Source organism: Eleutherodactylus coqui, chromosome 3, assembly GCF_035609145.1.
Source record: "Eleutherodactylus coqui strain aEleCoq1 chromosome 3, aEleCoq1.hap1, whole genome shotgun sequence".
NCBI lineage: Eukaryota > Metazoa > Chordata > Amphibia > Anura > Eleutherodactylidae > Eleutherodactylus > Eleutherodactylus coqui.
The window spans coordinates 83,226,728-83,240,636 of NC_089839.1; the positions used below are offsets into that span (position 1 = coordinate 83,226,728).

General features: G+C 42.2%; 1 protein-coding gene across 2 annotated transcripts in view; it reads right to left on the reverse strand.

Annotated features, from left to right (window-relative positions):
- The window catches only part of NINL (ninein like), a 146,312-nt gene that overhangs the window by 52,614 nt on the left and 79,789 nt on the right, over window positions 1–13,909 (reverse strand). For both annotated transcript variants that reach the window (XM_066595802.1, XM_066595801.1), the window contains exons 11-17: window positions 13,283–13,457; window positions 12,620–12,730; window positions 10,138–10,224; window positions 5,869–6,019; window positions 5,703–5,768; window positions 2,688–2,791; window positions 1,363–1,709 (exon numbers count right to left, since the gene is read on the reverse strand). In XM_066595802.1, coding sequence (XP_066451899.1) covers window positions 1,363–1,709; window positions 2,688–2,791; window positions 5,703–5,768; window positions 5,869–6,019; window positions 10,138–10,224; window positions 12,620–12,730; window positions 13,283–13,457 — 1,041 coding nt within the window. The remainder of the gene's footprint in view (window positions 1–1,362; window positions 1,710–2,687; window positions 2,792–5,702; window positions 5,769–5,868; window positions 6,020–10,137; window positions 10,225–12,619; window positions 12,731–13,282; window positions 13,458–13,909) is intronic.

Sequence of the window (13,909 nt, forward strand, 5' to 3'; positions counted from 1 at the left end):
AAATTTAACAAAAAAAAAAACTGCAACATTATGCTCACCTTAGTTTCCGCACTCAGTACAGAGTCTTGCCTGCTTCCCCGACGGTCTCCGCATCCTAGCCTGCAGTGATGATGAGTTGTTTAGACATGTGTCTGCTGCAACCAATCACAGGCTGCAGCTGTTACATGGATTAAAATGTCATCATTTGAGGCCAGGAGCCTGTGGATGCAGGCAAGACTCTGTACAGAGTGGAGCAAAGGACAGTATCTATTATTTTTCTGTCCCAAAAATGGTGCAGATTTGCAACTATGGAGTTCCCAGCGACAGACTTTCTGCAGTCTGCTCCAAGTGAAGATACCCTTAGACAGGATTAATAAATCTGCCCCAATTTACTTCCACTGTTGGGGGTGTTAAGGGGGAGTAAACAAAGCAAAGAGAAATGAAGAGAAACTGAAGCACAGATATTAGCAAAAGTAAAATAGGTTTAATATTTTTGTGGATCTGATATGTAAAAATAAGACATCTTCAGCCAAAAATAGTGTTCTTTGTTAATATTAGCTAGAATATATCTCAATAAGGGTGTGTTCACATCTCATTATTGGCTTTGTCCGGGGGTCCCGGCAGAGTGCATGTTTAAAATTCCGAAAATAAAACCCTGGTATGAAGAATAGATGGAACCCATCTCTGGCATTGCAGAAAGCTGATGAAACAGACACCAATAGGTCTTCATTTCGGCAAGTTTTCGTTAGTTTGCGCCATTCTGTGCCAGAAAGAAAAGCATAATAGACTGCACTTTACTTTCTGGGACAGAATGGTACAAATGTATTGGTCTCAGTTTCAGCATTTTCTGTAAGGCATATGATGGGTTCAGTTTTTGGCATTTTAAACATATACTCTGACGGGGCCCTTGGATGGAGCCAATAAGGAAATGAGAACAGGCCCTAAAACCAGTGACAAGTACCCATCACCAGTGGTAAGGCACAGCAGGGTTCTGACAGAGGGAGAGATGTAGTAGCATGGACTACATCTTCTGGCAGTAAAATAGCTATGCGTTTAATGAAAGACTGTAGCTCTAAAAATCTTTCATCCGTTAAAGTGCAATTTAAAGTGATATTTACATACAGTTCAGGAATGTAAATAAATATAAATAGAAGGCATGTCAACTGTTAGACAAAGAACACATAAAGCCATGCATGAAGGGCAGCAAGAAAATCATGCATTATTAGAAAGCAGTCCAGCTGCAAACCATACAGGGAATCAGAATACAACATGACTCCAGCAAGCAACGAGTCATAAGACGGAAGTCACTGGACAAGTCCTAAGACTACTCTAGAGTAATGTGTCTAGTCTAGAATACCATAGAATATATATGACATATCAGACCTCACAGACTGCAGTTCATGCTGGTGTGTCCTCCTCAGATCCTCCTCAAGCTGTTCCTTCTCCTTCGTCAGCCTCTGGGCCAGCGCTGAGATTTCTTTGGCATAATACTCTTCCATTGCAGTTCTCTCCTTTTCAAACTTTTTCTCCAGTTCTTGGATGTGGCCAGATTTAGGGAGTTGTTCTCTTAAGCTGTCTATGACCTCTTGATATTTCGCATTGAGTTCTTCAAGGTCGGCCTTCTGCTCCTCTAGCTCACTGACTTCTAACTTGAAGTTCTGCTCAGTTTCTTTTCTTTCTTTCTCAAAGTTTACTTTCATTAGTTCAAGTTCCCGCTCATAATAGTTCACCTAAAAGAATGTGATTGTGTTTTAAAAAGCTAGGGACACTATAAAACCCTGTAGTTAAAAGGGGTATTCCCAGTTTAGGAACCCCATTCGAATTTGATGCAAAATATGAAAGTAAAGCACTTTTGCCCCCTTCAAAAATGCCTCTTCTCTTGAAAAGCTTTAGTGTTCTTTCAAGTTGCTTATGGTTCGATGCTATGTGAACCGACCAACTCTACTTGTGCACCCCTAACTTCCTATGCAATGCTGAGTGGCCAGGATCTCTGGAGCACATGCACACAAGTCCCAGCCACCAGCTACTTCTGTGCTCTGCTTTTTCTTGCCATGGAAGGACTCGTTTGTCCTGCCCAGTAGGGCTTCTACGAAGAAAATAAAACAGCAGAGTGCAGCATTAGCTGGTGGCCGGGCTAGTGTGCATGCGCACCAGAGATCCCAGCCACCCAGCAGAACATCACATACGGTGTTGGACGCTCGCAAGCGCTGACCATCTCAGCTCCACAGTGGTCGCGGTCGTTCTTCTGGCAACAAGCAGTAAGCAACTTGAAAAAAAAAGCACTACAGCTTTTCAATAGAAGGGGGAATTTTTGAAAATGGGCTAGTGCTTTACTTTCATATTTACAGCAGGTTGGAATGCGGTTCACAAGATGGAAATATCCCTTTAATATATATTTCTTCACATGGTAGGCATGATGTAAAAGTGAAGAAATCACATGGCACATTCCTACTTAGGAGATTACTGCAACCCCCCCTCCCCCTCCCCCCCAACTTCCCCAATTTACCGCTAAGAAAGTTGTGATATGAGCATGGTTAAAAAAACAAAAACATTTACATTAAAATAAAGAAAAAGTAGTGTTCGTAGCTTAATTGGAAATTCATCTCATATTTTATAAAACCTACAACAAATATAGATCTAGTTTATTGAGTAAAGCATTGAAATATCAAAAAAGAATTTAGCTCACGTGTTGCAAAATCTGCACTCACCTTTGTTTCAAGTTGTATTTTGAGGTCCTGGATTTCTTGTTGCAGTTCTTTTACTTGATGCTTGGTCAGTTCAACTTCCATATTCATAGGAGAAGTTGGAAGCCCTAAAATTAGAATATATGAGAGCTGTATGCTATAGAGTAACCATTCATGACATGAAATGAAATTAGTTAATGAACCATCCTAATCAAACATGGCACCTAATTATGGGTTTAAAAGAGGTTGTCTAGTTTGGAAGCTTCGGTTCATATGGTAGTTTTGATGTGATCTATGAGGGAACCAAAAAGTAAATTCTAATTTGCTTATGATAATGTGCATTATAGCCTCACTAAAAACAATGGGTTTGTTCCACAGCAGAAGGATCTAGTTAGAAGGAAATGCTTAAGGCTTCTTTCACACAAGCGATGCGCTTTACTGCAGGTAGCATCGCATCAAGAAATCGCAGCGACGCTGCATTGCTGCAATCTAATCCCAAAAGGAATTAGCGTTTTCTCGTCCATTCATACGGTCACTTTGTGTGAAAAGGACGCTGTCGTAGCAGTCGTCAGAGTGACTCTACTAAGCTTGAAAAGCTAAATAGATGCAGCTGTCTTTTTCAACAAGCGCCCGACGCAGGGAAACTCCCTCCCCATCCTCTTTTTTTTTTTTCAAGCTCCAATAGGAATCTATGGGAGCTCCGTGTGATTTTCAGTAGCATGGCCATGACCTATCTTTTGATGCTACAATGAAAAATCGTGACTGAACATTGCTGGCGATTTTCAGTCATGATTTTTTTCTCACGGCTAAAAATCGCCCATGTAAATGAGTGCATGGAATACAAATGCTTTACATGGTAATGATTTTCCAGCAACGTTCTCTCGCAGCCAATAGCTCGTCTGAATGAGGCCTAAGGCAGTATCAGAGCAAAGTTTGATTCATTGATCCACTGGCCACTTACAGTGGTACCCGTAACACTTTGGGGCATATTACGTAGGTAAGGGGAAAGCAAAAACATGACCATCAACCACGGCCGAAGAGTGAACTTTGTAGTAGATTCCCACCCCCAGAACTACTCTATATGATGTAGAGCGAGTATTCCAAGTTTCCGTAAACACAACTCCGTTAGGACTCTTACTCCAGGATTCCGCTCTAAGGGTATGCCTGCATGGGACGGACTTGCTGGGGATTATAAAAATCTTGTTCTCTTCCTGCAAAAATGGACATGCAGTGCGAATTTTGGATCTGCAGCATGTAAAATTATAGCAGCAGATTTTCAATATAGAATCCCCCTCTTCAAATGAGGGGGTGAATTCGGCACCAAATTCTGTGTCAAATCCTGAACCACCAGAAGCCGATCTTGTCGCTGCGGAGGAATGTCCACCGTGGACACTACGCAGCAAATCTCCCCCCTGTGGACATACATTGGGGCTGCTTTCACACGAGCTGAATATTCTTGCAGTCCACACCTAAAGATGTAACTTAGTTTGTGCTGCGGATTCCCTTGCTATAACACGCATCAATACATGCAGCTTTTGCTGCAGAATTCTCTGTGTCTATGTGCAGATTGAAGAAAAATTCTGCATATCTGAAAGAACCCTAAAGACCCATCAGAATGTCCACAATGTAGGGCCTTTTCAAGTCTCCCTTCCCTCCACCATTCCTTTTCTACTTGTCTGGGGTGATCAATCACCTGTTAGAAAGGTTTCAATACCGGCTTTAAAACAAATGTAACCGGCAGGCTCTGTGCAGCAATTAGAACACGATGATGTGGAGCAAAAAGCAGCATATTTTGGCCTTCAGGAAGCAGCGCTATTTTTCCTTTTCTAACTATTGTATTCTGATGGCCAGAACTATTTATTTTTTTGTGTCCTACTCTTATGAAGGTTTGCTTTTGTAGGTGAGGAGTGTATTTTGTCAATTGAACCATTTTGGGACACACAGAATCTTTCGAGTGGCTTTTATTAACTGCTTAGAGGGGGAAATTGGAAAAAAAAAGCAGTATTTGATATTCCTCATCTCCCCCGCCCCCCTTTTTTTCTTCTTCTCCCCCTATTCCTTGTGTATGCTCCGTATCGCCCCTTTCTCCTCCGCTCCCTTCCTTTCACATCTTTCCACCGTTCTCTGGTTCACACGGACTAACAGTTGACTTACTCTAGACCAGACATTTGTGTTGGCACAGAGGTTCCTAATTTGTTCACCCCTCACAACAACAAATTATCTATCCTGTCCCTGCCAACTGACATTGGTAGATATATTTGGGGATATATACATACATTTGTGAATAAGCCCTCATACAGATTCAGCATTTTTAAAAATATTTTTATATATAAAGAAAAGTGATGTGCAAGTGTAACATTTTTCATGTTTTTTTTTTTTTGCGGGACTTAGCTACGCAATCACTGGTAATATACACTTTAATACTCTCCTGCAGTGTATTATAGCAGTGTTCCCCAACTCCAGTCCTCAGGGACCGCCAACAGGTCATGTTTTCAGGATTTCCTCAGTGTTGCACAGGTGATGTAATTATTGTTGGTGCCTCAGACATTGCCACAGGCGTTCTTACTATAGGATATCCTGAAAACATGACCTGTTGGTGGTCCCCGAGGACTGGAGCTGGGGACCCCTGTATTATAGGATACCTGTCAGTTTTACAAAGACAGGTAGCTTATTAGACGCTGACGTCACAGGTACTGATGGGTTACAATAGCAACAGGAATAACAGATACAACTGTGTAGCCAACACAATTCTTATAAGAACAGTCATTAAAATGTCCTAGAACTCTAGGGAGGTTTGAGCATTCATTAAATGGTCACAGGTGGAGGAGAAAGATGAGGTAACCTTATCCTTTTGGACCTATAAGCAACCAATTAAGAGCTTTATTAATCCCCCTGTATCCCCTTGATAATAGAGAACGGGGAAAAGTGACCCAAGCTCTTGTAATGAGTCTGATCAATGTGGCTTCTAGGTATCCAACATTCATCATCTGTCTTAGAGAAAGCTTCCACTGTTGCAGATAGGAAAATAGTTGTACTTACCACAGGAGCCTGCAGCGGAGGCACTTCTCCTGGGCTTCAAGGATATCCCCTTCTTTGTAGGCGTTTCTGTCAGGCATAATTTTAATAATTAGCTGCAGGTAATGGGCACCACTTTATAATGGAGGAAGGAGTAGAGGCATTGTGTATATGCTTTATACAGACTTACTATGACCATCATCAATCTTATCCTTTGCCTTATGGTGCAACAGTTTGTTGTCCTTCATTTTGGCCAATAACCGAGAATATCTGCTCTCACTGAGCTGGGATCGGAGCGTTTCCAACTGAATCTGAAGCTCATCATTCCGATCACGCAATTCCTGGAAGAGATAAACCAATAAATAAGTAGGTCCTGTCAACCTCAGACTATTGCAATAGATCAGGCCTGCACAACATGTGGCCCGGCAGAGGATTTCCGGTGGCCCATGGACTGTGACATGACTATGTCAAGAGGCTAGTCGCCAGCATCATAGTCACAGCACAGTAATGTCATTCTAAGCACTGCTAGCAGTAAAGCCTTACCTTTACTGCTAGTGGCTAACAAGTAGTAGCGGCTAGCGTGACATGACTGCGCAGGGTAAAAGACCTTCAGTCATGTGACCCATAGAGATGATTAGGAGATGCATGCGCAGAAAGAGTCAAGCTGCCACCACAGCACTAGAACAAGGGACCAGGTGAGTATGAAAGATACCTCCCTAGACTTCCCCTTCCGTCACCTTTGAGTCCTATATATTAGTTTATGGGGCTCAAAGATGATACCTTGTCTCTGTGTACTTCCCCCAATTTCGAGGTGGCACTTTTAATACGTCTTGTAGAAAACAAGCATGACACCACTGCCAATATGGAATGGTATTTTTTTTTTTTTTTTTCTTACTCACTTTCTCCGGACTCCTGTTAAGAGGCTTGCTTGATACTGGTCACTCTCTCCTGGCCTTCAGTGATGACATCTTGTTCCAAGTAGCCACTGCAGTAGTCCCGTATACATAGAACCAGTCATAGCTGGAGGCCAGGATGCAGAAACTGGAGGAGGACTAAGCAAGCCTCTTAGGCCTCATGTCCACTAGCTAAATGGAATTGCGGAATCCGCAGCGGATTTTGCCCATAGGGAATCATTGGCTATCCGCGGTCCATTAAATTGATTTTTGCACCCGCGGATGGCATTTTGAAAGAATTGCATTTTTCACGCACAGGAGAAAAAACGCGGCATGCTCCATTCTGCCGCGGATTCCGCACGGATCTGCAACATTGCTATCACACTGATAGCAATGTGTGCGGATATCTGCATGCAAAAACAATATCATTTAAAGCAAATCCGCGCGGAATCAAATCAAAATCAAAGTGTCCCAACCTGCGGATTTGCAACTGCTGTACAGCAGCTGGAGTTTGTTGCAGATTAGGACTTCTGCACTGAACTCCATAGGGAAAATTCGCAACAAGTCCGCAGCATAAATGAACATGCTATGGATTTAAAATTCACACAGAAGGTTAATATAGAAAGTGGATTTTTTTCCACAGTGTGCTTGTACATACGCTGTGTATTTCACATAGATGAAACTGCGGCAGAAAACATGCAGCTTACCCACCCCATGTTAACATATCGCTTACCCACCGCATGTTAACATACCCTAAAGGGGTCTTCCAAGGGTGAAACATTTACGGCTCACACTATGACATGGCGTTAATGTTTGATGGCTGCAGGTCCGACCCCTAGAACCCACTGTTCAGGAGATTGGACGAGTTGATCAGTGCTGGGCAGATCCCCGCTGATCAAACGTCAATGGAATATCCTAAGCTAAGGCCAACAATGTTTGATTTATGGAAAGCCCCCTTTAACTAGAATTTAATCACAAATGCAATTAAGAGATTAAAAACTTACTAAATTGTATATACCCGCAGCGAAAAACCGCGAGATTTCCACTGGGAAAGCGCTGCTTTAAAACCTGTGGCACGTAGCCGCGGGTTTTGGAGCAGCTTGGCCGCATACTTTTCTGTAACGGCTTGCACTCCTATAGAAAGGGGCACGACCGCAATGTAAAAAAAAAATAGACATGCTGCAGCCAGGGAATCCGTGCCGGCTTTTGCCGCGACAGATTGGCCGTCCCATGTGGATGAAATTTTTGACAAATCTCGTCCACATGGCTAGCCAACTACGGGATTAGCGGGCGCAGGCAAATTTGCCGCAGTGAAATTCCATATGGAAATACTGCAAATCCACTCTGTGTGAAGCCAGCCTAACAGAATCGGAAATAAACATACGTCCTGTGGTTAACGCAGGCTAAGAAATGAGCCCCGCCATCCCTCAGCAGGACCCGGCTGTGACTGATAGCTGGCCTCCCGCTGCAACAGTGGGGATCGATGAGAGCACAGATTCATGCTCTCAACCCCTTACATGTTGCAGTCAATGTCGCTATTGTGAGCAGTAATGCATTACCATAGCAAATCACAGCTTTTATGGTTTAAATCCCCTGCAGGAACACAAAAATGTTAGTGAATTAAATAAAAGAAAAAATAGTAGAGAAAAGAGAAAAAAAAAAAACAACAAAAAAAAAAACAACTTTTGAGCACTTTCCCGTTTATATGAAGAAAAATTGAAAAAACACAAATTTTGCATCATTGTATCCAGAACAACCTGTACAATAAATGAATAAAATATTTATCCTGCACGACCTAAAAATGTTAAAAAAATAACTGAAAAACAGGCAAAATGCTTCTGCAAAAACACAAGTGAAGCAATCAAAAAATTTTATATATAAAATTTGGCATCGTCGTAATTGTACCAGCCCGCAGAAACAATGAATCATGTCATGGATGCTGCATAATTCCTGCTGATTAAAAAAAAAAAAAAAAAAGCTAGAATTAAGGTTTGCTCTCCCTGTCCTCCAAAAAAATTAAATACAAGTATTACAATACGTTATATATACCAATAAAATATATATATAAAAATGGTACCAATAAAAACTACAGTTCGCCAAACAAAAAACAACCGTCGTATGGCCATGTTCTTAAGGAGTTTATCTGCCAATTCTTACAAAGAAGTTATCTTGGCCTTAATCATTCTAGTAAAGACTAGTGAAAATCGTAGAAGACAATGAAGATCCCCACTTACAACTGCAGGCATGCATTATCTGAGCATTTCACAATCCACAGCAGGAAGGTTCCTCTGTAAATCCCCATGCAGGAACACTAAAAATTAGCAGTTATCACACCGACTCTGGCTCACCTTTACTCTCTAGGTTCCCACAGCAGTAATATGGAAGTCAAATAGTTTTAAATGAAAAAAGAATATAAAACAAATTCAGGTAAATTAAATTTGCTATGAATTACTGAGTACTACCAACTAAAGGCCCATTTACACGCAAGGATTATCACTCAAAATTGGTCAAAACAATTGCCTTTGAGTGATAATCGTGTCTAAATCCTACCAACGTTTGCTTTTCTGCTGAACAATGAATTTCATGTGAGAATGAAATCAATTGTTTGTGATAGCAGGGATCGGGCAGTGCTGATAAGGTTATTAGCTGGCAGCCCATGGCAGAACAAAGGATATGCATTTAAAGAACAGACCACCTACTGTTCTGTAAATACATTTCCAGGCGGCTCATTAACATGCAAATGATGTTAATTAGCTGCTAATGGACATTAGTGCCTACTAGTAGCTATGATAGCTCAAAACCGTCACTCGGGGCTTATTCATATGAGCGTATATCATATTATTATTGGATTTGGTTTTTTTTTAAATCCTAAAAATTGAAAAAATGCACACAAATAAAAGCAGGTGACAAACATCCTTTATAAGACTCCCCGATTGTCAAAAAGTAATTGCGGCACCTATAAGTAATACGATATGGAACTCAGACCTGAAAATGTATGATCAGAACCATGCAGCAAGATCAGTTTAAAGGGAATCTCTCAGCATCTTTTATGCAGCCCTCAATGAGAACAGCATAACGGCATGCTGATTACATTAATGCATCTGCTGTATGCAGTTGTTTGATAGAAACGTACATTAGTAGCAGCATATAGATAAAGGACTACAGGAAGTAGTCCTCCATATTCATGAGCAGTAACTAGCCCAGCCCTCCAGCCACTGATTGACAGCTCTCTCTATGCAAAGTAATAGGCAGATGGCTGTCAATCAGTGGCTGGAAGGTGGGGTGGTTGGGGCTAGTTACAGTTCATGAATATCTAGGACTACTTCCTGTAGTTCTATTATGTGTGGCTGCTACTAATCAAATGTAAGTTTCTCATAAACTACTGCACAGATCCACACAGCAGACATATCACTGCAATCAGTGTAACTGTCCCGATGTTATGGTGACAGATTCCCTGTTATAAAATCAAAGTTGGGATTGAAAAGGAAATCTTAAAAACAGGAAAAAGGTGGCAAACCATTAACAGCATGGTATAGCACAAAAAAGAATAAGTCACCCGTACTCACCCGACACTGTATTTCATACTGCCTGATCAGCTCTGCAAATTTCTCCTCCTGAACGAATAACTCAGCGCTATGAGGATCAGTCAGTTTCTGTTACACAAGCACATTTATAGATCATGTACACATCTGACATCACTTATAGACAATGCGTAGCATCAAAACGGAGCAAGGAAGATTAACGGACTGAAGCAGGAGTGTCAGGGAGGACAGTAGACACTGTAGCAAGAGCAAAATTAGGCACCCTCCAATTTTTTGGTGGCAATATGGAGTTGAAAAACGTGCAGCCCTGTGCGTCATACGCGTACAGCATCCGTCTGACATTGGTTTAGCATGTCTTTATGGCTAACAGTCGTAAGTTTAGGGTTTTTTTTTTTGTTTAGTATGAGTTTTTCTTCCTTATGGCCCCCTGCACACAGGCGGAAATTCTGTGGCGGTATTTCCCGCAGAATTTCCGCCCGTGCTTGCCTGCATAGGATTGCATTAGATAACGCAATCCTAGGCAGATGGCCGTGATTTGTCCTCAGGAAAACACACGTGAAAAACAAATCGCGGCATGTTCCAGTTCTGTGTTCCGCACAGAAATGTCACTGGTGACTGGCCGGCTACTCTCTGCACATGCGCTGGCTGGGCGCCAGCCAGCACATAGCAGAGAATGAAGACGCCTGAAGCGGGTCAGCCGCAGGGCTGTGCAGGGGCACAGGGCCGCTTCCCGCTGCGAGAAGTCTCGCAGTGGGATCTGACCCGGCCATCTGCAGGTGGCCTATTATGCATTCTTCTCTTAAAGCGTTTGCCATAGAGAGAAAGATATGACCGAGACCATATTCACATGAACCTATTAGTGCGCAATACGCAGATAATAGAACCCATGGTTTCCAATGGGTTGGTTCACATGTGTGTATTTTGCATGTGGATTTCTGTCACACACAAAACAATACGCAGCATAGTCTATTTTCCAGCATATTTGCACAGGGAAAAAGAACATATGGAACTCATGAAACTAATTTTTAATGGCGGAGAGCATTGCTGTGCGTTTTTTTTTTTTGCACATGCAAAACCGCTTACGCTCGTGTGAATCCGGCCCGACAGCGATTCATACCAATGACCTGCTCCACCAATTTACTGTACAAAATTCTCAGACAAATGTGGAATCCCAGGAATATTGTTTTGTCTACTCTACTAACCAATGGCATCATGTGGTCTCTATCTGTGCATTTCAGTAATGGCCCTTGTACACCCAAGGAGAACTGCGTGATTCTCATTTGCTGGCATCATTACCTGCTTGAGCTAATGAGCAGGCATCATCACCAGCTTGTGCAGCCTGTTTAGACAGGCAGATCACAGTTAAAAATCGTGCAGTTCTTGTTCATTGCTTCACATTCCTACGTGATACACTGAGTGTTCAGTGTTTAACCCTTTCCAATCCACTGTGACGTCTTAAGACACGATTTAAAGCTGTACAGCTCCAATGTTGGAAGACGGCCGTCGGGGTTCTCTTACTGTATATTACTAGCCTCTCTGCTGTCAGAGCCTATCCAACGTGTCACCTCATGCAGTACTGGCTTTAGCCATCAGATAGCGCCGTTGTAAAATGGCAGAAAAAGAGTAAGCCTCCTAGGAAAACCAGGATATAAATTGGATTGCAAAGGGTTAAAAGTAAAGAGAAGTAAACGAGCCAACAATGATTTTTCTGCCAGCTGAAACTAAACAACGAACAAAAAGCAAGCGATTCTCGTTTGTCGTTGGCTCGTGTTTATTGTTCACTTTGGTTCATTTGAATGATTTTTGGAGCGATAACACTGCTCAACAGCATTTTTGCATCTGGTATGCGATATCAATTCTTATGGATTTTTGGGTGTAGAATGCAAATTTACCTTTAGAAATTATGAATCACATAAAGTTTTTATGTAATTTAGATTTTTTTAATTTTTTTTAAAGGTTTTTGAGTTTGTGCTCATTTTCTGGTGAATAATTTATATAAAATTAAATCAGTGACTAAGCTGAACTCTTTATTTGAATGTAATACACAGTGGATGAAGTTCTAAAAATGGTCACTAGATGGCAGAACAATGTAGTTGAGCAGGACGGTTACTGACATGAGCCTTTCTGTACTGCTGTTTAGTGTTGTAATCCGCATGAAGCACTTCTCTTCATTCTTACCTCAGCATATTGGTATTTTTGGAATGAGTTTCATTCACAAATACATTACCAGAAAAACTTTATTGAATTCTGAGTGTTATTTTTTTCTTGTATTTAAAACCAAACAATATTGTCAATACTGTATCATTGTCTATGTAATAGTGCTACATATCTCAGCTATGTGACACGATAGACAGAATCTGATTCTTCCACTGAATTCAGCACCCCAAAATTAGTTGAATCAAGCTGTTTCCAAACTAGAAACAAAATAATTCTTTTGATTTGTTGAGCAGTGTAATCGTTAAATATAAAAACGCGCCTTAAGTTACTAAAACGCATGCAGCATTACCTTTTCTTTCAGCAGGTTATCTATGCTTGTTTGTAGCTTTAACGCCTGCTGTTCTGATTCTGAGAGTTTTCCAACAATCTCTACCATTTCTTTTTGCAATCGGCTGTTCTCCTGTAATATAACATAGATAGTACAAAGAATATAGAGCAGAACTGAACGCAATAGCAGATAAGGATCAAGAATTGAATGGGGACTGAGCAAATTTTAAGGTGATGTCAGAGAGCATTTTAAAAAAGTGCAAAAAGTAACTGGTTTAAAGCTGAGAACAATGATTTAACTATTGCAACATATAAAAGGATTACCAGTAACTAGAGATGAGCGAACGTACTCGTTTCAAGTAATTACTCGATCGAGTACCGCCATTTTCGAGTACTTCAGTACTCGAGTGAAAAGTACTCAGGGTCGCCGGGGGTGAGTGGGGGGTAGCAGCGGGGAACAGGGGGGAGCCCTCTCTCTCTCCCTCTCCCCCCCACTCCCCGCGGCAACCCCCCACTCACCCACGGCGCCCCCCGAATTTTTTCGCCCGAGTACAGAAGTACTCGAAAATCGCGGTATTCGGGCGAAAAAGGGGCGTGGCCGAGCACGTTCGCTCATCTCTACCAGTAACCACTATGTAACCCAATCACGGCACAGAGGTGTTTAGAAGGGTAAAGTAGTCCTTGCCTTTATCGACAAGTTAAGTTTCTCTCTCAGATAGACTTCTTCCATCTGGAAATTGGCAAGATCTGTTTCCAGCTTTTTCTTCTGTTGTTCATACTGTTGCAGAAAGTGATCTTTCTCCGTTTCCAGCTCTGTGCGAATCACGGAAATGCGCTGTTTGTACTCCTGCTCCAAATCCCTGTAGATTATTTGTTACAAGTTATGATACAATGACACACTGCCCCAGGGTTGTATACAGAAAATCAAAGAATCACATAGCAAAACTCTGAATTGTCCCAAGCTGGACTCCTGCTTTCCCCCAGTCGTCTCCACGACAGCACCAATGAGATTGCCTCCTCCTGGTAGGACAGGAACATACTGAGAGGTTAAAAGCTCCCCCCCTTCCCCACTTTCCTCAGTGTCTTCCTGTCCTGCCAGGAGGCAGGATCTATGAGAGGAGCTGGTGGAGAAACCAGCGAAAGCATACAGGCGGATCGGAAGGCAGTGGCTCACCCTGTCATCCCTTCGCAGCCAGATGACTCCCGGGACGCCACATCAGGGTGGTAACCCCCGGGCCAGGTTCCTCCCGCGGCGGCCCATGGGGGGTTCAAAGCGGGAGCCTCAGTCCCCCTCGTCCTCCGGCAGAAATTA